The sequence below is a fragment of the Echiichthys vipera genome, assembly GCF_963691815.1.
Source record: "Echiichthys vipera genome assembly, chromosome: 19".
Taxonomy (NCBI): Eukaryota; Metazoa; Chordata; class Actinopteri; order Perciformes; family Trachinidae; genus Echiichthys; species Echiichthys vipera.
Genome location: NC_139844.1, coordinates 16,177,179 through 16,202,726, shown reverse-complemented (window position 1 = coordinate 16,202,726; position 25,548 = coordinate 16,177,179). Strand labels below are relative to the sequence as shown.

Below are 25,548 nucleotides of genomic sequence, written 5' to 3'. Positions count from 1 at the left end.
ATACACACAAATTGCTCTTACATGTACGGAAGTGTTCTTTGGGGTGAGAGGCCAAGAGTGAAGGATCAGCTGTGAGGGCGAGTACAGCAAACCGCTCCTCCGATGTCAGCTTCCTGCCCAAAGCCTCACACAGCATGCCGTAAACTGCAGAGGTAAACACCTACACACAAACGCACAAGGGGTGTTAGCAGTTGTGAGCAGTTGAGTGTGTGAAGTTGCTTATTTTTCCAGGTATTTTTATTTTTGTAATTTGCATCCTCCTTAGTATGTGAGAATGACAGTTTATATGAGAGATCATTCATGTCCCTTCAAGACCAACCACTCTGTTCCTCAAGTAGGCAGGTGGTTGGACTCACATCATTCACATTTTTCAATAACGAGATAGGTCAGTGTGTATCATCCTCTTTCCCCCAGCAATAAAAATTTAAAGGCATTGATTTCAATGAACTCTCCAGCTTAACAGATATATTGTGTAAATACAAAACTTTGAAGTAATGCCGTATTTCAATTTTAAAAAACGTGTTTTTTTAGTATTTAAAAAAGGAGAAGAAGCAGCCCTTTAAAAAGCTTAAACAGGTATCCTTATAACAATAAGTATCAGCATAGTGCATAGTTAGTTTACATCAGTAAGCATCCTGATTGCGTGGTTAAGACAGGACCCCGAACAGAACTGATTATTGTCCATAGCAACTGAAAAACAACTGTGATTATTTGAAATTTCTAAAATCACAGCAAAGTGATGGCATTAGTGATTAAATACTTACACGTCCTCTTAACGTAACTCAAACTCAACTCAAAATACCTCAAAATGTCTGGTAAGGATTTCATGAGTAATATGAATGGTTATTTTTTTCTCACTCATCATTAAGTCAATGTCATGCTGATTAGTCAGTTGTAATATAAATTATGATTGAGACAATCTAAACTTGAGACTGCATCTATATGTAGCAACTGCCAATCAATTACAAAGGTAAAGTATAAGCAAGGTGAGCTGTTCACTGTATGTTCATCACAATCGTGTACCACCATAGAACCATAGTTTAATAAGCTACCTTGTGGTGTTTCCCTTTCCCCAGGGTGGTGGTGATGTTTTGGGGGCAGTGAGCCTCTTCTAGGGCTCTTCGGGCTGCTGGCTGGTCCTGCTCATCACTAAAGGAAGACACCAATCTGGACAGGGCCCTCAAGATGGACGAGGCCTGCTCAGTGAAACAAGCACTTTCCTGTTTAAAAGAGGAAAAGAGTAGGGAGGCATTCAAATTCGGTTTACTGGTGCAAATTAAACAGAATGCAAGTTATATAGAAGAGAAAAGCAGCCCACCTTAAAACCTTAATCAAAAATGTTAAAGCAGGAACAATTTCATCCTGTCCGTCTGTTTGTTCAATCAAGTTTTGTTCTGTACTGTTAACATTGGCATGAGATTGAACAGGTTGTATTTCTTTTGTTAGTGCTCCAACATATATTTTTGTTCCCTGATGTATTTGTTCCAACACATATCCAGATAAAAAATATCTAAAATATTCTCAAAAAATGTTATTGAGGATTGTGCAGCCTTGGTGGAGTAATTCATGCTCTGACTGCTGTCTGTTCATTTCGTTTAGTCATCACAATATTTCTCACTCACTCTATGCCTCTCCCAGAGCATTTTTGTTTTCATGTATTGTGACATATTAGCTTTTTATGAGCGAGGAAGTGACTTGGAGACTGAGAAGGAAAAGCAATATGCATATCACCCTGTATATTAGAAATGCACATGTAAAGGTGTAATTAACTTGTAGCAGCAAATTACTGAAATTAGTAGAAGTAAGATGGTATGGCTGTCGAAGGGCTATCAATTTATTTATTTCTCTAAATAAAATTAGCACCAGCCATCAGCCAAACATCAGTAAAATATGCAAGTGAATGCTAGATTTGCTTTACTCACCAGCCCCAAAACAAAACAAAACTATGGTAATTTATTCGGTGGCAGGTAGATTTTGTAATAAGCCAACCACATTGGCAAGTGGACAAAAACAAAAATTCCAACCCTGGTCTGTGTGTCTTAGACATAAAAAAAATATCATGTAAAGTCTTCTTTACTGCACATCAGTTCAGCTGTGGTAGACCCCTCAACTGGAAAATTGGCATCAACAGATGAGGTAAAAGGAAAATGTATATGAAACTTCATTATTCAGCAAAAAAAACTAAAACAAACAAAAAAGACAGTGTGTTTTAAAATTATTATCAATGTTAATTGAATTCCAACTGATAACCTAGGGCCTCAGCCACCTTGGTAAGGTGTGACATGATAGTTTCTTCATCCCCAAAGCTGAAAGGTATCTTGCTGCACAGGTGAACATGGTAGCCCAGCGCTGCCTTTGTGTAGAAGGACAGGACATGGCGCCTGGAACGGAGAGAAAGGAAATGGACTATTACGAAATGAATTATTGTTTCATTTTAAAAGATTTAAAGGTCTGCATAAATCAAGCTATCTTGAATTTCACAATAAAAAGGGCAGAGAAACAACAGTAGAGGAACAAAAACAAAGTTGTGGGTTTTTTCCTATAGTTTTAATTATATCACGATATCTCAGATTTATCTTGCGTCCTTTTGCGTTTCCTGACCCCAGGTTTGGCTCTTGACAACTAACCTTTTTTTCTTCATTGCAATTACCAAATAAAACAATGTATAAATATTAGGCTACTAAATTTATGAAACTAATAGTAAGGAGCACAGAGGTATTCCTTCACCAACTACCCCGTGGCTTCACAGTTTTAAATAATAATACTGCACAATCCGCAGGAAAATGAAAAAAATAAATTACTAGTCTTAATAGTTAAACTATGTTTCTGTCAACTAATACTGAATAGGTCAAACAGTCAGAAGTGCTGTAGCCTTACATCGTGTCTGCCAAGTGCCAAGCTGAGTTCACAGAGCCTGGTCAGGCATGAGCGAGTGGAACCCTACTTTCTTTTCCCCATTAGCTTTACATAATTCAGCAATCACAGTATAAGTAGGTGGATGAGCACTGAGGCGGGGTGGGCTAGTGCTGTAGAAGCAGTGGACAGTATACAAAAAAAAAAGATTGGAGAGAGAGAAAAGAAGGTGAAGAGTATGGGAGAGAAGAAATGAAGAAGAGACAAAGGGAAATGGAGTGGGGAAGTGAGGGAAATACACATAGGGAGAGAGAAACCCCTATTTAAAATGAATAGATAAGTACAGAACAGTTTGTTTAAAAAATGTAGAAGAAGAAAGGACACAGGGTCAGTGGAGAGACTAAAGAAAATAAAACAGGGAAAATACTGTGCTGCATACAGATGGGCTGACAGAGTCATATAAAGAGAAAAAGAGTGGAAGTGTTTTAAAAATAATAGTTGCCCAAAAGCACGGACATCTCAGCTATTCTATCTTGGAGAGAGTGTACTATGGGGCGTATGGACATGAGAACTTGAGTGCTATGTGTGTGATTATGGCTCAGTGGTAATTGCACTGCTGAATACCTGCACCTGACCCCAGAAACTAGGCCCTCTACTTCTAGGCCAAGTAGCACCCATTAATAGAGACTAGGACAGATGCTTTTTACTGCTTTTCAGAGCATCTGAGTTAGGCAGATATCCTCTGCTCACATTGAGTAGATCTCTGCATAGCTCTAAAACTCACAACAATAGGAGCTTTTCATCAAAAGCTCCTAAGGGTGCTGTGCAAAAAATGCATACATTTTGTACTGGAACAAGTTCCCATGATGGGAATTATAGCTACAACCTTGGCACCATTAGTGCCATGCTGACAAGTGCTTCAGGTACTTTAGGAAAAAAAGAAATGTGAAGAAATGTCAGAAGTGATGACATTTTGTTTGGATAAAAATCTAAATTGATTAGTTAAAATGGCAACTCAAATTAAAACATGATTTTCACGACTAATCACAAGTGTAAAGAAATGCCTAGTATAGTGTAGAAAATGTTATTAGCATTGCATGATAATGATGTTTTTACTAATAGATGCAAGAATCTACCATATCCAATATTACAACTATGAAATGTCATACTAAAGGATCTACTACTGTGGTAGTAGCTAATGGGGATCTTGATTATCATTAATGTTCATTACAGAGTCTGGGAACAATGATGTGTGACATCCTTGTCTGCTCATGAATTGGATCTAAGCTTTCAGTTTTGATCAATACTGTACACAGTTCTGAGAAATCATTAATTGTGTCCTACCCTGGGGGTAAGTTAAGCATGGCTCCTTTTGAGGAAGTGGTCTTGAGGGTGAGAACTGGCAGCTGAGAATGCAGACTTGTCCAGGAGTAGACCTGGGCGATGAGAACTGCGGACTTACACGCTGCTGACATTTCTTTTTCTATGAGGTGTTGGAGAGGGCAGAGATATGTGTATTAGTCACACATCACTGTGAAAGATCACAAACACAGTAGGTCACATTGATGAAATGTTCATACATTTCATTGTTTTCAATAAATATTTTATATATACTTTATATCCCAAAGGGTTATAGTGTAAAATTTGTGCATGCTTATGGAGTTATAATTGCTTTTAGAGACTTGTGTGTGTGTACACTGTAGATACATCCTTACTCTCCCCAGCTGTATCTCCCCAGAGAAGCAGAGCAGAGAAGCTGATGAGGAGCTGAGGAGGTTGCAGGCTGTCCACACACAGGTAGTGAGTGCCTCTCACCTCTGAACACTGGGGGGTGACACGCAGGCACGCATGCACGCACGCGCACACGCACACGCACACACATACACAACCACACACACACACACACACACACACACACACACACACACACACACACACACACACACACACACACACACACACACACACACACACACACACACACACACACACACACACACACACACACACACACACACACACACACACACACCTTGGTTATCAGTATGAAGACAGACAAGGAAAAGAACAAGTGAAAGAGAGAAAGAGCAGAAAGCCGCAGGGAAGGTTGATGGATAAACCGATAGAAGGGTGGCTTAGTGTGAGAGAAGCTGGAGGAAAGAGGGAAAGCAAAGGAGGTAAGTGAAAGAAATAAGAAGAAGTAGAAAAGAGCCCAGTGAGTTAAAGAAGAATTTAGTGGTGATGCTAAGACAGTGAATTAAGTTATAAGCGAACAAAGCAGGAGACAAAGAGAGGGTAGAAAAGAATGATAAGAACAAGAGAAGAGAGAGAATGCATACGTGTCAAGCATGACAAGAAGAGTCAGCAGTCTATACACACAAACGTGGAAATATACACACACAGACAAAAACTGTGCTACACACATGCACTGTCACTCTCACATGTGTGTTTATGTAATGCAAATGTCACAGACAGTTTACTTTGAAATCGGATTCATTAGTTTTAGAAAAGAGGCAGAGGAGCACCGACATCTATAAAAAGCCATGGACTACTTTTACCAGGCACCAAATCTGGCGTAATTTCTGTTGTTTGGGCCCCAGTGATGCAGCTCACAGTTAGATTTAAAGTGTATTTTAACATCCTCCTCATTACTTACAAAGCTTTACACAGCTTGCAATCGCTAGGTATCCATAAATTGCAGATCCCCAGGAAGCTAAGGCATATTTTGCTCTCTAGATAAATGACCTGTGCCTATAGTCAACTGCAGTAGCTTCAGACTCTGAAACAGACAGCCACTAAATGTTATGACAGCAAACCTTGTATTGGTCTTTAATGCATGGTTTGTTTTTGGCCTTGGAAATCATAGTTTGAAAAAAACACTATACAAAAGGTAAACTTAATAACTATTTACCAGATGCCAAATATTTTTCTAAACAGAGACAGGGGTTATGAATAACTGAGCCAACTCCATCTGTTGATTAAGCCTGTGAGATGTGGGTGAAAACTCTGTAATATCTGTATAGCTCTCTTGTCTGTCCTTGTTCTCATGGTAGGTTGTATTAGAGTGTCCCTGAAGATACAAAGTCCTGCCAATGGTTTTTCACTATTCCACTGATCTAGAGGTGGCAGTAAATTGCCAAGAAATGCAGAAATTCGCCATCAAAGACAGTGTAGATGTAGACTGCAAGACAAAACATAACTTGTTTGTGCAATATATCTCTACAGGTCATAAGTGTCATTCGTGGGTACTATTTACAGGATCATGTTCAATCACACATGGCAAATTGTGTGCTCATGTGCAATTGGTGCATGTGTGTGTTTCTGTGTGTTTGCATTTGTGTACTTCAGGGCTTGCTACAGTAGATGTCACAGAGAGGGATCCAGTCAAGCGTGTAGATGATCCGGTACAGCTGGTACCTGTTGCAGTTTTGGACAAGACCGTGCTCTGCAAACAACAACAGCTAAATTAATAACAATAATGCATAACCCATACTAATAGCAATAATGTGTCACAAACACATGTAAGAAAATAAATGCAAAGCTTAAAAGGCACCAGCACGGGAGACCAAACATGCAGAAATAAGTCATTGCGTTATTTTGTGAGACACACTATACCTTTAAATGAGATTTCTGGATGTGATGTGGGTAGATATGTGATTTATGGAACACCAAGAGAGTCCTGAAAGAAAAACACACATAAGAGCCAGTTATTTTTTAAAACTGTCATCTTTATCACACCATTTTTTAGGCCCCTCAACTATCACTTGGTCTAGGTTTCTCTCTTGGTACAGTTAATTTGCAACACATAAGTACATATTTGTGTCTGTGTGTGTGGCAGGATCCCAGTCTTGGCAGTCCGTCCTTTTTCCTTTTGTGCTTGTGTTTGTCTCCCTCTGTCTGTGGTTCCTTGTATGTGTCTCCCCTCTTTGTGTTTGTCTGTTGGAGACGGGAGGCGTGGTTCCGGACAAGCTGATCTCAATTCCACTAATCACCTCCCCAGCAGTATAAGAAGCCGGATGTGGGACACATTCGGTGCCGGATCGTTTCATCATCTACGCGGTATCGTGTTTCGTTTGTTGGCTCCACTTTGTGCTTTGAGATAGAAATTCCATTCGGTGTTTTCGATGTTCATTGTTTCTTTGTTTTTCTTTGTTTTAGTTACCTGTGATCCTGTTACCCTGTTTGCACCCCAGTCTGCTTGCCTACCACCCGCTCGTGTTTTTCCCGTGATTGTCTCGCTGTCGTTTGTTTCTTCACCTACACTGGACAAGCTCTGGATAGCTGCACCTTCACCTGGACCTCACTCCTTTTTCCCCTGCTTCCTTGACACTTTTGTACATAGTTATTTCATTAAAGACTCGTTTAAACCTGACTCTGTTTCCGTGCCTGCATTTGGGTCCCAGTTTTCTGTGTTGTTCCCAGTACCGTTCATGACAGTGTGTGTGCATGTGTGTCTCTCACTGAAAGCATTTAGCAAAGTCATCCAGGTCCACCCAGGTCTTCTGCAGGATAGGTTTGACAGGAGCTGAGAGTTCCTCAGTTACAGGTTCCTCCAATGCCGTTTTGGGCCAATCTGGGAGGGAGATTAGTTCATGATTAAAAATGTTGTTTATAAACATTTTTGCTGGGTTAGACATTTAGTAAGGTAGAAGGTTTCCAGTATACAGTCGCCTTGCTGAGAGATAGATGAGAAAGAAAAGTATTTTATTTCATATAATTTATTATTGTTAATATAAATCTTCAGCATCTTAACAAAGGAAACACAATTCCTTATCAATATGGGCAGCATCCCAGTTGACTGGGGCTTTTCACATCACACTTACTACCAAATAGATATGGAATTGCCGTGAAACCTCCCATTTCAAAATCCTGCGAGTAACAAAATGCCTTTCCTTTTAGTGACTCATAGCAAGTTATCCTAGACTCCAATCATTATCTTAAACACACTGAGCCGAATTGGCCAAACTCCCACATAATGGCAGTGTTAGTGCACATGCACATCCTTACTCCCACTCACTGACTCCCACTATCTCAAAGCATGCAGAGCAAAGTCATAGACATGAGCGCAGTGGCACACACTTCACCCAAAAAACGCACACATGCATACACACACACATTCACACATACAGTAGTTGCTCTGCCCCTAGGCTCTTCTCAAAGCGAGAAGTCTGATCAGAAAGCTGAGGCGGTGAGGGCTAGTGTCTCTGCTGCTGAGCAATGGTGGTCCGCTAACTCTAACTGCAGGTGTTACTAAGCAACTAAATGGGGGCAGAGAGAAGGCAGGGAACTGGCTAGTTGTCATAAGGCATATTTTCAGTCCCATCTTCTTACAAGTGTCTTGGCCAACCGACGGAAACGTGGAGAGACAGATGGAGGGAGTGGAGGCGAGAGATAGAATAACTTTTAATCGCATTAATTGGACTATGCTGCACAGATGCTGTTCAAGTCAACCAATAATGAAGACCTTCACTACATTCCTAATTTCCAATAAAACCGCATTAACCACAACTCCCCATTGTGGTAACCTAAAATCAAGTAATCAACTTCAAGTAAGGCAATATTGTGTGCAGATTTTCAACATGAATGCGGTGCCCAGCTTTTACCATTGGAGATGTCATCATTGTCCTTCTTCCTGTCCTCTGCAGTAACCTAAAAGGGACACACACACACGCACGCATGCACACACGCACGCACACACGCCACACACATACACACACACACACACACACACACAAAGAGAAAGTGGGAGAGACAGAGAAAGATAATGATTTAAGTAACTTTATTCTATCGGGTCATTAACTAAATACATTCACTTTCAAAACTCAGAGCAACAAATACTCAAAAATATCAAATAAATTAAAAGAGAGAGAGATGATAGGTGAGTTGCTGATAGAGTACTACCAATGTTGGTGGTGTTGAGCCATTCTCGCCGAACACCACAGGACACGAGACACAGTTTAATGTGACAAGGGCTACTCCACTCCTGCTAAAAACACCACCAGGGAATACCAGCTCTAATTTAATTAGACTATCAGTGACAGACGAGGAGTCGTTATGTTGTTTAGCATGTTACTTCTCTTAGAGGGGATTTACTCAACAGCTTTGATTTCATGCTCGTCTGCCCAACACAATAAAGAAATATAGCTAATGAGTCATTATCATATCCTTCATAAACTAAATTCTTCTGTCTGAGCAAGACACAAGATTTTGTGGTCTGGAAAAGGGCATCGCTGCTGCTTTGATAACAAAGCTAGATTCAAGTGCAAGAAGTGGAACACCTGTATCAACTAGCCAAAACCTTCCTCCAGGCCCCTTCATTTGAAGTGCTTTTTTCAAATGCTCCTTTGAGAAAAACCCTGGTGAATGTCCAACAGTTCTGAATAAGAATTATAGCTTTGTGTCATGTAACTTCAAAGCAAACCCCAGCCAAGACTCTCATGAGTCAGAGTGAGTAAGTGTCTGTGTGTGAATCACCACCTATTTGAATAAGTACCCAGAGACCCAGACAGACGGAAAGAGGCATTGTGATTGGGAGGCACACTTGACCTCCTCTCCACAACTACAGCAATGCTTTCACTGCAACAAAAAAAGTAAATGTGTGTGCTGTCACAAGAGTGTGCAAAACTGTGAGTCAAGCTCCAAGGCATGGTGTGTCCTGTCCACCCACAGCATGCCATTTATTAGATCGCTTACATGTGTGCAGTTAAAGGACACTGAGACTGATAGATTTTAAAAAGAAGGCTCCTTGGATTTAGAGCTGCTGCTGTTAGAGGAGAAAGCTATTTTTTCTGTGATCGAATCACAGTTATGCATTGATGGGTGGAAGGAGGTGCATTTCTTTAATCCCTCACTTTATGGGGCTTTATTTTACACAGCCAGAGTTAACTCTTTGCTCTTCAACAGAATCTCTCCACATTTCATATTTTCTCCTGAAGTGCACCCAAGTTTATACATGAAAAATATCAAATCAAATACTGCTAAAGACCTCTTTGAGGTAAATCACAGTTCACAGGTAGAAGGATATTCATTGATCTTAGAGCCCAGACTGGACTTTGGGAAGTGTAGTTCTCTAGTATAAGTAAACTGAAACCACAAAGGGGCTTTGGTGATTAACCACATTCCAATTGAGGGTATTAAGGACATCATGTGACACCAATTTCTTATATTCTAGGAGCTAGGCACAGAGGTTGGCCAGAGTTGACAGAAATAGAGGGAGGGGTTGAAACAGCAAAAAAAAACTTTTCACTTGATGTACAGTCACCTCAGCACGTGACCACCACGTGTTTGCGAAGAGCGGGAACACACACTAAGTAAAAACTTGGCACACACACACACATCAAACGACACATCAAATTAGCGTGTCCATACTGCCCTAGCCTAACCGCTCTATAACTGGTCACAGTTACACAAGAGGGCGATTAATATGAACTCTATTTTTTCTCTGTATGCTAGGAGTGAAGTGTAATAATGAACCCCCCAGGAGACGCAGACACTGATGGCTCACCATCTAATTGCACTGCTTTTTTCATCAGCACAGTACACGACCTCTCCCCGTATGAAACCCACGCTCCCCGTGCATCACCACCGCAATGCACTAGAGATTCTATTTTCCCATTCCTCTGTATCCTGCTCTGCTTCTTATCTCTCACTGTCCAACTGTCACCATCTCCCTATATTCAGTCCCCCTATTTTCCTATTGTGTACAGTTGTACCTCTTCATCCTTCCTCTCCATCTTTGTTTTAATCCTCATTTCTGGGTCTGTCTGTGTCTGTCTGTGTCCCTCTGCTGCTGCTCTAAACCCACCCTCCCTGTCTTCTTTCCCTCACTGGTTCTCTCTTTAGTGCAGATGTGCCCCTGGTCAGTGGTGGCCTGGCTGAGAGACAACCGAAGTGACTTTGAGACTCGGGGATGTCAGCCTTGTTGTCACTGACACACACAGCTACTCTGATGAGCCTTGAACTGCATACTTGCAGGGTAGAGAGAGGGGTGAAAGAGAAAAAAAAATAAAGAGGGAAATAACAAAAAGCAGCAGACGGCTGCTATCTTAGTTGTTGGACAAACAGCATTATGATGGGGTTTGCATTTTTTTATAAGCATTTGAATGACTTGGGGTTACCACAATTAACTGAGATTCAACAATAAGATGTTTCGTAAAATGTTGAACACACAGATGCTGAATGTAGAAATCCACTCTGTGCCCCAGCAGAGAGAAATTGTATGTACCTCTATTTTGTCTGTTTGGCCGTTTGGTGAGTTAGTGGTGCGTTCAGCTGCAGCTGGCTCAAGGACTTCTCTGTATTCAGTCTCCTCTCTCTCAGCAATGGACACCAGAGGGGATCCGTAAGAGCATTTCCTCTGAGCGCTTTGCTTGGCCTCTCTGACACACAAAGATACATTTATGCTACAGGTTATGTGGACATACAATACATGCATCATATCATAGTCATGACATACACAGCTCTCATCTCATGGTAACACATTTAGAAGCAATACACCATATCATCTGCAAATGAGTCATGCATGTCACATTATAGACATCAAACAACACCAGAACAGCAATTCTACTCTAACATTGCTTTGATGTGATTTTTTTTTTTAGCTTAAGAAATGTTGGCAAATATTTATTTTAGTGAGTATAGTACAGTAATAGTCAAGTGGGAAATCAACAAATCCATCCTTCTATCATGGTAGGCTTCAACCTTTAAAGTATGAAAAAGAAAAATGGCCATGTGGGATGGAGTATGGCGGGAAAGATATAGAGGCAAAGTAAGAAGATGAGGAAAAGACATAATGTAGTTTTTGCTCCCCAGACGGAGGATGTTTTCTTGCTTTACTTCCTCTACAGTGCGGTCAGAGCAGAGGTTAGCTATAGAAAAGTAAAAATACCATTTAAACAATACCATACAGTTAAATGAGCAGAACGACAGAAAACACTCATCTCGTTGCATTTCTCAGCTTCAGATCATCTAAGTGTACATACAGCTCTGAGATCGGCCCAACGCTGCTCTTGACACGGTAGGAGAGAAAAGGGCTGGCAACTTCAATGAACTGCTCTGGTTTTGACAAAGGAAATTCTACAAAAAGAGAAGAAAAAACCTCACACATCATGCCAATACTGTTTTATCCACTCTCTGACTTCTACTGCATTTTTTGCCTCACCCAGAGATCAGCTGATGTCAGATATGCCCGAGCCAGCAGCTATTTTCATTACAGAAATATTGCAGATATCCTCCTCCTTTTTTTATTTCAACATGCGGTACTGTATGCCCTCTGTACTGCAGGTTCTAAATCTCCTGCATTAGCAATTGCTTTTCTTTCTAGTCATATTTATTTATGAAACTCACCTACACTATCAAATCATTTTTGCTTTTCTATTTGTTTGATATCCTCCCCTGCATCCCCCTCCTGGTTAACCCCTCACCACCCTTTATTCCAAACTTGATTTTAACATTTTTTATTTCAAGCCTCGTTCCCTGTCTCTTACGCACTCCGTGGTTCATCTGTGACCACAATCTCCTTCCGCTGGCGGATTAGTTTCCATTGGGGTACAGGTGCAGGTTTGGGTGGTGCCTCCAGCGGACACGCCCGGGTTCTGGTCAACAGGACAATGTGGCTGTACAGCGAGGAGAGACCGTATTGACGAAGAAACTCGGAGGAATTAGCCTGTGTGCCCGCATAGAGAAAAACGCACAGAAATAAACACACGTGCACTAGTCACTCACAAACATTTAGAAATGCCATTTAAAATGTATTCTCCAAAACCTAGAATTACTGTCACCTGTAACCAAATTTCAAGTCAAACTGTCAAAGGGGGATTTTGACCCAAGATCAAAGAGTGGAGGTGATAGAACACCCCCAACACAGAATAATCCTGTCCACCAATTAGCCTTAGTATGGGTGTAAATAATACAACAAGTTAAGCCTGTTGAGGCGAAGCATCCAAATAGAACACACCATGCCCCCAGGTCGCAAGCACTGTTATGTTTCATCTCCACCACCCACTGTTACTGAGGGGCTTCAGTAGATTTTTCACATTCCTGTGCTATATAACAGTGTTGACTAAGATAGTATATTCAAAAAGGTATTGAAACACAACTATATGCTTTCAGATTTATGGAAAAATCATAATTGTGTCTATAGGTTAATTCAATAAAATATAGCTTTTAAAAAAATCATTGTCTTTATATTTATTTGGATTCATGGGTCAACACATAAGCAAGCAAGAATGTCTACATCAAGGATGAACCTTCAGAAGGTTGTCACATTATAAATATGTAGGTCATTGATAGAACTCCTAACAGTTAGGTTTACTCTTCCTCTCCACATCGATGAAATGCTTATGAGACCAGATCGCCATCAGACTGACATATTTGCATGAGAATGTGAATCTCTCTACTGTGGGCTTCCAAATCTGTAATGGAGATCTGACTGCAATCTACAGTCGGTGAAATCTAATTTTCATGAATGCAAATGTGTCTTGTTACGGTGTGACTGAAATACAAAACCTGCATTGAAAAGGTAAGTTTATGCCTAACCAGAGAGGAGGAATAAAGAGAAAGACATACCTTTTGTCTAAACCACAAAGAATTATGTGGCTGTAAAGGGTAGTAGCTGGCACACACCACGACCTCAGGGGGACCTGTGCAACACACACAAATGAGACTGACATAAGTACAGGTAAACCCCATAGGCATATGCAAACTCACACAAACAAAAGTATACTTCGACAGTATGACTGACATTAAAATGGAATTCAATTAATGAGGGACTCTGATTAAACATATTGATACAGTGAAATGTGGTGCCATCTACCAATGAAAAGATGAAGAAAACAATAAAACATTACACTTCCAAATCAATGTCAAGTGTTACCCTGGAAATATAAAAGCACAATAATAAGAAAACAATAGTAGAGTATATGGTTATCTATGGATGGCCCTGCCTCCTATGGTGAGTTTATGGTATAAAAAGAGCACATGGGCAAGGAGGAGCTAAGAGACATGGAAAATCAATTTGAAAGACTCTGGTGAAGAGATGGGACCGCTGCTAGCCTAATATAAAGGCTACACATTAAGTATTGAACAGAGAAGTGGTTCTCAAACTGCATAGTGACTTATGCACTTCAAATCATGCATTACAATGGTGTGGACACCACAAGTGAGAAAGTAAGGATGCGTAGGGTTTTTTGCGTTTGCATACGTGTATGTTAGCACCATGTAATGCATTTCCCTAAAGGGTAAATACTCTGTGAAGTAATGCCACTTTGTGCATGCCACCACATTACATATATATTCCCAACACTTTAATAATTGTAAATATATGGAATTGTAAGTGAGACCGAGGGACAGATTACTGGCAGACAGAGCAGGTGAGAAAATATGAGAGAGGACATTTAATATACTATTAATATAGTGCAGCCCACTCACGTTGATGTGACTGTGTTAAAACCTTTAATGTATTCTATTTCAATTAAAAAATCTTCCTTGAGTTAATTCTACAAACCTCAATAATAACTTTATTGTATATCTCTACCTCAATGACCTGAAACAACTCCAGGCCACACATTATTTTCTGAGGACATGTTTCAATCCTGCCGTCATCACATAACCACATTTGACTTGGAAGGCTCTTCTGCCCTGCGGGAACACCAAATAATTCACCCTTCCACTGCTCCCTCTGCTGGTTTATTTATAGTCCACCATACACGCTTTAACTCTCCCTGCGCTACATAATACATCAGCTTGGGAAAACAGGAAGTGATGCTTGGTACAACAGGAAAGAAGCAGCTGGGCAAAGAGCTGAAAATCGAGGTATTGTGCAGTATGGCAAAATAGTGACCTCTGGCCTGTTTTTTTCCCCTTTCCTAAAGTAACTCACCAGGCAATACTATGAATGTTGCAAATGTATATAGGTTATTACTGCTATAAGAGAATGGCGTCATTAATAGGCGTGAGTTTCTTGAGGGCAATAAAATATTCATCCTCATGCTCTATAGTAGTTGAATTATGGATGCAGAGGAAGGAAAATAGAGATTTACACACACTGTGCATTCACATAGATATGTATAGTATCGCACATATACACAGATACACAACATATATCATTTTTCAAACTAACTGCTGATAAATTAATAAGCTGTAGTAAACCATTATGTGCATACAAATGATCACAATCTAATGGATGATTGATTTAATTGACTCACTCAATTAAATGTGCAAGCAGAGTGGGTAATTGATATGTATGTTTCCGGGCATGCATGGGTGAATAATTGTATGCCCCTCTGTGTTTGTGTGTTTGTGTGTGTGTGTGTGTGTGTGTGTGTGTGTGTGTGTGTGTGTGTGTGTGTGTGTGTGTGTGTGTGTGTCGTCTGAGTGTGGCACAATTCAGACCATTACTTTTCTCTGGCTCTGACAGCTGACTGTTGCTGTCATTAAAGCTGGAATCTCTCCCAGCAGCTGGATCGGCAGTCTGAGGCTTGGTCTCCGGCAAACTCTCATCTGGGTGTGTAAATATGGGAATGGTATCTTGTAATAAATCCCAGGTTTTTCCCCGGTAAACAGACCTGAGAGAAGGTGAAATAAACTGGGATTGGTTACAGGCTACAGAGAATGGTGTTATAATATTTTATATTGATAAATAATAAGTAAACCAAGTGCATTTTAAGCCTTTTTTGCCTGGAATTTGTTTAATTCGACAAGCACGAATGTTGAGCCCTCAAGTCTATTGCTGATCTTACCACGCCATGACTTCTGCTATATTAGATGAAGTCTACTTGAGTATATTGCAGCTTCTGTTCCAGTTACTGTGAATATCCCTCTCTTTGCAATACTATGAGCTACAGTTCTTACATCAGCATTCTCACTTGAAAATAAATACAATGTCTCTCTCTTTTACTAAAGTGAAGGGAAGTTCATTTGTATCGCACATTTCCTCCAAAAATGCAATGCAATTCATTAAGAAAATTGAATCAGCACAAACAACATTCAAATTTAAATACAAACAGGGACCTTTTTAAAATGAAACAGAACCTCTCAGACATGACTGAAAATATTGAAAAAAACAGTGAAGAATATCTCTGGATGAATTCTGGCTTGAACTACAGCATAAACTTTCCCTTTTTTAATAGGTCTTAGCAATGGAATTCCATTGCGAGGCAACAGCCTTGGTCCTTGTAAACTTCCTGTCAGGTGATGTCATTGTCATACACTGCAACAGGAAATAAACTAGGATTTAGAATGTTTATATTCACATCTTTGAAAGGGTCTATAGGTACGCCTCCCAGAGAAAGCCAACCCGAAATGTTGTTCTTACAACGTGTTAGTTTATTAGTTGTGGAAGGCAGAGAGAGTGGCTGATAATGAACAGAGCATATTGACAATTACAAAAAAAAAACTTTGATTGACAAAATATTGGTAGCCTTTTTCTTTAAGAATAGTAGATGAGGAAAATAAAATCCTGTGTGTGTGTGTGTGTACATGCACATAGGACTGCAAACCCATGTCACGAATAAATCTGAAACATACAGTCATCCTCAGTGCCTGTACGTGTTGATAGATTCCATAGGCGTCCTACTAGCAGTATCTAACCTGCTGAGCTAGAAAGAAAACACTCCCAAGCTCCACTCCAGAACACCGTTGAACAGGCTGAGATTATCTGCTCCATACTGTCTCTCCTCCTGCTTTATTATACATCTCCTTGTTTCCATTTTAGACCTCAATCATGGTCTTCCAAAGTGAGACTGTTCATACTTCTAGGCAGATGCACGTCTCCCTGTCTTTGCTACCGTATATTTTAGGCAGTAGTCCATTTGAGAGGAAAAAATGCACAGCTTGCATTTAGTGCCACCAGACAATATAAAGATTACATTACTTTTCCCAGAGAGGAAAAATAAAAGCAAAGGGATAGAATATCAACCCCACTGAAAATACACAATCACATATGGATAATATTTAGAAAAAGAGAGATATAGAAGACAGAAGTACAAGAGTGGAGTTAACCAATGTGGACCTTACTCTATCGGACTGATTTCTGGTATCCAGCTGGTCAGGGTGTGGATAAAGGTAAACTCACCCATCTCCCCACAGACGTCCGACACAACACTAAGAAACAAACACAGAAAGAAGACAAATGTGCAAGAAATCAAAGGCTCCATTCAAACCACCCACAGCGCAATTGGCACAGTTCTCAAATGCAACTTGTGAGGTCATGGTCTCAATAAGTGAATTTAGACACAATATGCTTGCCGCTCAAGTGTTTTAATTCATGAGAATCCTGTTTGTTAGCATTTGACAACAAAAATGGATTTTCTCTTGTTTTCTTTCGTGAAGACAAGATTTTTAAAAAATATTAATGTTTGTGACAGAAATTTATACTGAAGAATCACAAATACTGAAAAATGGGATGTTCAAGACACCATCAGAAGCTTATATAGGTCAATAAAACAAAAGAACTGTTTGGTGTTGTCTCCTCCAGTCTGGACTTTTTCTACCTTCTGTGTGGCTGAATGTCAATGATACAGACTCAGTTTAAGTTCTACATTTTGAAATTGTCTTATTTGTATTGCAACTATTATTTATGTCTCTAGAATTGACTTATAGGAGTGCGTGTGTCTGTATTCTTCACACTCGATTCTCTGTTAAAACAGATGGCTGCCGCAGCTCTGATGGGCCCTCTTGGGATCCTGTGGCCAACCTGTCCAGTCCACAGACATGATACCCGAGGAAGTGGAATCAATACAACTTGATCAGTAATGCCACAACCCATAACCACCACAAAAAAGCTACTCAGCACCAAAGTGACGGAGTCCTCAAATTCTCTCAAATTCATCTTTCTATTAAAGTAAGACTATTGCTTTTTTGAGAAGCACCAGCAGACACCTGGGCAAAGTTTGGTATTAGTTCAGTACAAAGAATTTTCACTATAGTTCATAAATGATTCACCAGGAGAGATTCTTCTTTGTTTCCTGTCTTGGATGAAACATTTATATCTCGTCCTTCTGTGGACACTAGAACAGCCACCTTTACACACGCCATGTTGCCCCATCAAAGACACGCACACTGCCTGTCTGTCACCAAACTCGAGACAGCCCAAGGCAGAGATTAGTTCAGGTGAAGGTGTAAGTCAGCAGAATACACTCTAGAGGTTCTTGTGCATCTGTTTTTAGTTTAGTTCACTTTGTTAGGTTCAATGTGTCAGCCAGGAAATTAACCTCCTGAACCCTGATTTCCCCTAAAAAAAATGCATAGTAAATTAACAGAGAGACCCATATTCAATGCTCTTGGCTTTTTTCATGGATGCACTAGTACATAAAACTGAGAAATTCTAGGTTTACTGTGCATAATATTACAAACATATAGCTCAGCATTAAGCATTTGATATCTCCGGAAATGCTGTGATCTTGACTAGATAAAAAATTAAAATTTTAAAAAAAGCTATGTGGTTTTCATTAATGTTCTTGATCTGGCAGGGTCAAATTGCTTTTAAATGTGCAATAGTACCACTCTGTGCATTGCTTAGAGTGTCAGTTTAAAGGGTAAGTGTGCATGCAGTAATATGTGATGTAGTTTTATAGTGGAATTATTTTGCATAGTCTGCATAGCGGGTACTTATGCTACTATATGCTTAAGTCTGTTCTTCAACCCTCTAACTTTAAGACTATTATAACTGTTTCCCAACTCCTTAAAGCAATACTGAGATGCTTTTGAAATGTATAAGAACTCACTTTGTGTTGGCCACTTTAATGAGAGCCTTAGCCAATAACATTGGCCACAGCTCTGACTGACAGGTGGAAGCAGGAAGAAGCAGGTTGTTGTCTTCATCAAATGGCATCGAATCATCTACTGTTATCTTCCTCCAACAACCCTAAAAGCAAGGATGTAAGGCACAATGAGTGAATATATGGCATAGCAATCAATGCACCTCAAAAAGTAATTCTACAAGCTATAGCAATTCATGTAAACCTTAAGATGTTTTTTTGCTCAATCAATACCACTCTCAGGTCTTCGTTAAGTTCCTTTGGATTTGCACCACTTTCTTAGGTAAAACATTATGTTTTAGTAGCAAATATCTAGAAATCCCAACCTGATTAACTACTTAAGCAAACCAAGTCCAGTTGCTTTTGACTGAAATTGCTTTGAGGATTACGATGACCTGGACAAATGAGAACATTCACAGGCCTACTTAGGTAAAAGAAAATAAAGGCAAGTTGTTGTTTTTTTAATGTTCCTTGGAGTGGCACATGTGGATGTTAAATTGTTGACCAAGGTCTCAGAATCCACAAAAAAAATCAATTCAGTTTTAAAAGAGGTATTAGTAGTAATATCCTGAAACTGACAGAATACTGCTTTTGGCTATATGCATTCCTAGATTATTTGAGCTGCTGTATATCCACACTGAGTCTCTCACAGCAGAATGGAGCATTGCCTTCAAGCCGAGTTTCACACTTCTTATAAGAAAAAGCAGCACAAGCAGGTGATAATCTGACTGACTGTTCACAGATGTGCTTCTCTTTATCCATTAGACCAGTGTGCACAAGAAAGACTTTAAAGTGTGGGCGAGCACACTTTCTTTGTTACTTGTTCTCCCACCTTCTGGTCAAACCATAGCCTTGAGGAGGAGCTTGATGTCTTCACAGATGGGGTAAAATACAGTGCGGAAGGGAAAGTTAGAGGAGAGAGAAAGAAAAGACAGTTGTAGGACGGTGGAAAACAGGGTGCGAAAATGGGAGTGGAATGGATATTCACAGCAGCAGGAAGGATGAAAAAAATTGGCGTGAAACTATAGAGAATAATATGAGCAGGGAAGGAAGGGAGTAGCCCTATGAGAAAGAACAGGCGAGGAAAACGGGAAGGGTGTTTGGGGGCTGGGTGCTTAATGCCATCTCAACAACCATCTGTTAGCGTGCTTTGGTTGGCACAGGGACTGCTGCCTACAACCATGTCATGCTTGTTTGTCAAAGCAAGAGTCACAGTGTTGTCTTTTTTTACTGTCTCGCTGACCTAAATTTTTGTGTTGAAAGAAGTTCTCTTTCTGAAGTCACAATGATGATGTAGTATCCACTAGTTAGAGATCTGTGGCAAGCAACACACATCCTGAAACTCACAGATGAGCAACTTCAAGCTGTAACCAAATGCAATGACAACCTTTATTTAAAGGGCAAACATCTTTGCACTCACACATAATCAAAATGAATAACACTGAAGTGCATAAAGCCCTCATGGTCTTACTAGGCATAGATATCAAACTTGAGCCTTGCTCTCTCTAGAAGCAGTTGACTCGTGCCTTATCTAATCAGGCAATATATGAAGCCTGGATACTTTTGGCACAGTAGTGAGACTGATTGATTTGAGCTCTGGATAAGGCTTTCTCATCCCTTCCCCCCTTGGTCCATCCCCCTCTCATATGCTGCATGCTATTGGGTCTGCTGAACAATATGAGAATATCTTACGTCATCCATTGGCTGTGTTTGCATCTAAAAATGCGAGATCAACAGAGGCATTGCAAAGCAGGACTTTATCTGCAATGAGGTCAGATTCATTTTATCCTAAAAACAAAATTTTTAGTAGACAAATGAAACTGTCAAACAAATGAACTCCATCATCACCTCCACTGACCTCCCCTCTTCATTATTTAGGGCAATCTTTAGGAAATAGGCAGCCATATTTAGCACTTTGAATTCCTTTGTGTGTATGTGTGTGTATGTGTGTGTATGTGTGTGTGCGTGCGCGCGTGCGTGTGTGTGTGTGTAAATGCATGTGTGTGTCTTAGGCTCACCATCCAGTAGAGTCTGACCACGTATTTCCCATAGTTGTTGTAGAGCGGGATATGACCTTTCACAACCTTACACAGTGAGTAGATGTGCTCCCAAGGGCCCCAACTATCTTGTTCTGTGTATGCGCTGTTATGCAGCGTCCAAACAATATAGATCTCACTGATGATCCACCTCATCAGCTTGATCAAAGATGGAGGAGAGAAGGGACAGAAAGATAACTGTGAGTTTAACAACCACCAAGTACCAACCAATATTTAAATATATTGGCTAAATCCTTAATTATCTGATCCATCATTCAAAAAATCAACAGCTCACTACATTACAAACTGATGCATTTCTTTCTGTCAAATGTCACCCTGTCTGACATCAGAATTACACTATCCAAGTGCTGATCGATACTGGTTACTGAAAAGCCAATGCAATCTTTCATAGTAAAGTAAAAAACACTCACTTCACTGCAAATCAGATGATCGTTGGGGGAGATTAGGTCAAAGGCCATTTGATTTTCAACAACGGTAAGACCCTAAAATAGAGCACATCATTGTTTTCATTGTAGGCACAAATTACTCAATTCGCCTGAGAATTTTGGCACCATCATAGCCAGATGACTGACAAACTCAGGTTGTGTGGTAGCATCTGTACATATCAGAATCATTCATTATAATAACACAGTGGTCTACAATATTGCTGTTATGCATTGCCCGTTCAAAAAAGACATGAATATGTAACCTACTTTATACTTCTCTACTCATCTCATGTCTTAAACTGGTCTAACCTTGCTATGATACTCCCAAGACTGTGTCTGTGATGAATATTTCATTTAAGTTAATAGACTCTACCATGTTACTAATTAAAAATGAATTAATGGGTCAAGTGATGGTGAGAGAGAGAGAGAGAGATCAGCTGCAGGTTGAGGGAGGCTGTGTTTCTTCCCTGTCATCACAGCATCTTTAAGTGAGAACCAAACGTTGAAAGATTTCAGTCAATAACACCGACTTTGTAAATACAGACAGGTATAGACTGATGAAGAGAGACTTTCACAGAGCTGTAGCCTGTACTGCACGGCGGATTGCTTTTGTGATTAGCCTGTGTGCCTCTTGTATGAAATTAATGAAATGCTTTTGACATCTTGAGTGAAAAGGCAGCTTGTGACCTGGCAAGGACTAATTCAAAAAGCAGGAAGCTTCCAGTAATAGCTAAATACTGCACTGAGAGAGGAGTAACAGAAAAGTGGAGTAGTGCAATTAAAATTTCATTGGAGGCGACGAGAGAGCAGATTTCCTTAACTACATTTCAAACTGTGGGGCAAAGAAACACACTTGTTAATACATCTAATGGCTGCGACCAACAGTGACTTAATTAACCTGTCTTTTTTTATTAAAAGATTAATCCTTTTGTCTTTTCAAGTCAATGTAGGCGATTTGTCCTCTAGACAACAAAATCGTTAATAAAGGCTTATGACCACAAAAGGGTAGAAAAAGCTGTTGTCTTTTTTGTTGTTTTGTTTGGTTAGCAACTGGCCCAAATATCCACATTTATTAAATTTACAGTGATATGAGAGGAAGGAAAGCAGCAGCTCTTGAAAAATTGTAAGTACTGTAGGTTGAAATAACCATTAATTAATGTAAAAAGTCTAATCAGTGTATCATGACAGTTGAAATAAAATATTTTTGTCACTTATGTGTATAACTGCACAATGCACATATTCTGTAAATTATCGTTGAACCACTACATACATTAGGGTGGTATACGGTCCAAGCATAAATCACTTTTTTCATTATACCATGGAATGACTGTCATTGTTGTAGACAGGTACTACCCAAGAATTCATATCATAAACATAGAAGTACAAAGGTAATAATAAATAATAATAATATTTGCTCTTTACATTAGACAACCTCAAAGGTTACCTTGTTGCCAATGAACTCTGTAGGACGCTTCCAGGAGTGCACTTTTAAAGATGAAGGCAGGGAAACTTTTCCCTCAGGATCTTCAAAATATGGCTGCAGACAAAAGCAACAAAATGAATGTGTTGTACAGAAACACAATGAAAAAAGAATCAATATGTCAAAACCAAAGTCAGCCGAAAGGGGATTTGAAGCAATTTATCAATTGTTTAATACACTGTAAGGTATATATGTCGCTGATGTCAATTAATACAGATTTACAGCATTGTGACTCTTGTTCGTCTTTCCATCTTCAGCTCCTTTACTTGAGTCCCATTTCTCCTTATTGACGTCTGCATCATTCCACTCAGGCCAAATGGGGAATCTGCATCTCCATACGCCTTCTAGGCTCTCAGAGGAAGTGGCTACTAGTGATGCTGCTCTGAAATGATGACATGATGAATTTTATTTGCTCATGGCTTCCTTTTTTGTCAGTATTAAGCAACAGAATGAGCCCCAGACATTCAGACTAGAGTAAGCCCAGCAGTCCCTGTTTACCCCACATAACATTTTAATCATTATTACACGTGCCATATGTGTACTGTACTCGGTTTTTGACTTGCAGCAACAGATAGATATATAGAGTGTATATATTTTTATTACAAAACACAATTGAACCAGCCACAGTTAAATTATGATGTTCCGTCACGATTAGCAAGCTTTCTTGATGCTAACGTTAGCTAGCTTGATTTATTTTGCTGATACGTTGCTAATGCTAACGAACGTTACAGCTGGCCTTAATTAACGCTAATTCCCAACATTAATCAAACTCACTCGGTCTGTCGGTCGGTTAAAGAGACTTTACTGGAGGAGGGCTCCTTTTTCTTGGGTTGTGTCTTAGACATTGCACTTGGTTGGATATTTCGACAAGCTAATTGAGCCTCTATGTGGTTAACTTATGCATCTGCTACTGAAAGTTTACTCGCTGCTAGGCAACGGAGCTTTGGCGTGGGCGGGGTGAGGGGTGGACAGATTTCCCTTTACATCAGGAAACGCTTCAACTAGTTTCAGGTCGAGGATCTCTTAGCGGAAAGAGAGACGAAGCAGGGACCGCCTAGGCCCAAGGAGAATTAAAATGTCTTGTAATACATGCGACAAGAATTGCAAGGAAAGAGGAAAAGATGTGGGGGATCTCCGGTGCCCTGTCACCATAGGTCAAAAGGTAACGCTGATCAGATTCACCACTTGAAGAAAATACACAATGCAACGTTTGGAAGATAACCTCGGACCTCTGGGGTTACTGAATGCCAGGTTAAATCTTCAAACCTCTGAATAAAGCCCTGCCCCTACTACAAATATTGCACAAAATTGAGTTGCATATTAAATTGTGCATAACTAGGGTGGCCTAAAGCCTATACAGACAGCTTTTTATGGTCCATACAATACTAAGATATGGCAGTGATCATAATTAACATATTCATATATTATACATCATATGTTAATGTTAAACATGCATTTAGAAGGCACATTGAATCCTTCAGCTGAATTGTATCTGTGCATGGCAACATTAGTGGCTACCTTGCCTGTACTGTAATTCAGTAAGCCTATCATCATCTCATACATGTATTTATTTATTTTTTCAGAAATATATCTTTTGCTAATAATACATTGCATTAATGTTAAAGTGAAATTCTGGTGTAAAATCATCCCATCCTTTTTAGGCAAATTCAGTCGTCAAATAAGCCATGGAGACAATATCTTTCGTGTATGAATATTAACTTAGATTTTCCAGAGAGTCGCTAACATTCACTAACGGCCTGCCGCGGCTAACACTGATTGGGGCGACAAGTTGAATGCATTAAAACGTCTTTTTTTAACAACTAATACTGCTCCAAATAACTACAAAACTTTACAGTAGCATGATAAGAGTCACATTAACTAAAGCACTAACAATGTAGTTTGTGAACACATTGTATTAAAAGAGTCTTTTGAAAGACTTACCTTCTGGCCCCGGTACCAGCTGCTCCATTCAAGTCAATTACCAAATGCAATCCAAAGGGAAGGAGCCCATTGATGATTTATTCCAGCAAAACACGTAAAGGTTGTGGTTTGTGGCAGACATGATAATCCTTCTGCCTAAGTGTCTCCATCGGCGCTCAATGCCCAGATTTAAAACAATAAGTCACTGGTTTATCAGAGCACAGTTATCGTACCGCAATTGCAGCCTATGAAAAGTTCCTGGGTTGTAAGCTCTCATTTTTAAGATTTTCAAGATACAAACAAGAACCATTCTGTCTCTCTTTACTGCAAGTTGCAGGTTAGTCACCTGTGCCAGCACTCAGTGTACGTCTTCTGGCAACACGTGCGCCGTGCATAATGTTTCGGTGCTGCAGGGAAAGCTGTGTGGGACTTTTCTAAATCTTTTACCATCTATTATTAACTTATGTTTCACCAAACTGCCACAAACAACAACGTATACGTGTTTTGCTGGAATAAATCATCAATGGGCTCCTTCCCTTTGGATTGCATTTGGTAATTGACTTGAATGGAACAGCTGGTACCGGGGCCAGTAGGTAAGTCTTTCGAAACACGCTTTTAATACACTCCGTGCTTACATAGTACGGTGTTGGTGCTTTGGTTAATGTCTAATCATGCTACTGCAGAGGTTGCACTGCAGTGGTGTTATTTGGAGCAGTACTAGTGGTTAATTTAATGCGTTGAACTTGCTGCCCCGAGTTTATCAGTGTTAGCTGCGACAGGTGGTTAGCGGCTCTCCCCGGAAAATCTACATTAATAGTTCATACATGAAGAAAATTGTCTCGATGGCTTATTTGATGACCCAATTTGCCTAAAAAGCCCCCAGGACAATTTTACACTGGAATTTCCCTTTAACTCATGTTAATTTCCAGACATATTTTTGAGAAAGAAAAAAAACAAACTTGGAAAGATTATCAAACAATTTGGCGGAACCCATAGCAGCAACTCTGAGGACCCCCTGTTGAAGATCTCTGCTTTACAGTGCATCCATTTTTAGAAGT

General features: G+C 39.9%; 1 protein-coding gene across 1 annotated transcript in view; it reads right to left on the bottom strand.

Moving 5' to 3' along the window:
• Positions 1–23,415, bottom strand: part of adgb (androglobin) — a gene marked incomplete at both ends in the record, with an annotated part of 39,787 nt that extends 16,372 nt beyond the window's left edge. Inside the window, 21 exons of the mRNA XM_083934612.1 lie at positions 22–160; positions 1,053–1,220; positions 2,267–2,381; positions 4,198–4,336; positions 4,569–4,677; positions 6,197–6,298; positions 6,469–6,532; positions 7,315–7,426; positions 8,457–8,502; positions 11,078–11,231; positions 11,835–11,928; positions 12,343–12,517; positions 13,420–13,493; positions 15,244–15,416; positions 16,867–16,953; positions 18,576–18,715; positions 20,627–20,803; positions 21,076–21,147; positions 22,535–22,627; positions 22,793–22,952; positions 23,345–23,415. Coding sequence (XP_083790738.1) covers positions 22–160; positions 1,053–1,220; positions 2,267–2,381; positions 4,198–4,336; positions 4,569–4,677; positions 6,197–6,298; positions 6,469–6,532; positions 7,315–7,426; positions 8,457–8,502; positions 11,078–11,231; positions 11,835–11,928; positions 12,343–12,517; positions 13,420–13,493; positions 15,244–15,416; positions 16,867–16,953; positions 18,576–18,715; positions 20,627–20,803; positions 21,076–21,147; positions 22,535–22,627; positions 22,793–22,952; positions 23,345–23,415 — 2,464 coding nt within the window. The remainder of the gene's footprint in view (positions 1–21; positions 161–1,052; positions 1,221–2,266; positions 2,382–4,197; positions 4,337–4,568; positions 4,678–6,196; positions 6,299–6,468; positions 6,533–7,314; positions 7,427–8,456; positions 8,503–11,077; positions 11,232–11,834; positions 11,929–12,342; positions 12,518–13,419; positions 13,494–15,243; positions 15,417–16,866; positions 16,954–18,575; positions 18,716–20,626; positions 20,804–21,075; positions 21,148–22,534; positions 22,628–22,792; positions 22,953–23,344) is intronic.
• Between the last annotated feature and the right edge of the window lie 2,133 nt (positions 23,416–25,548).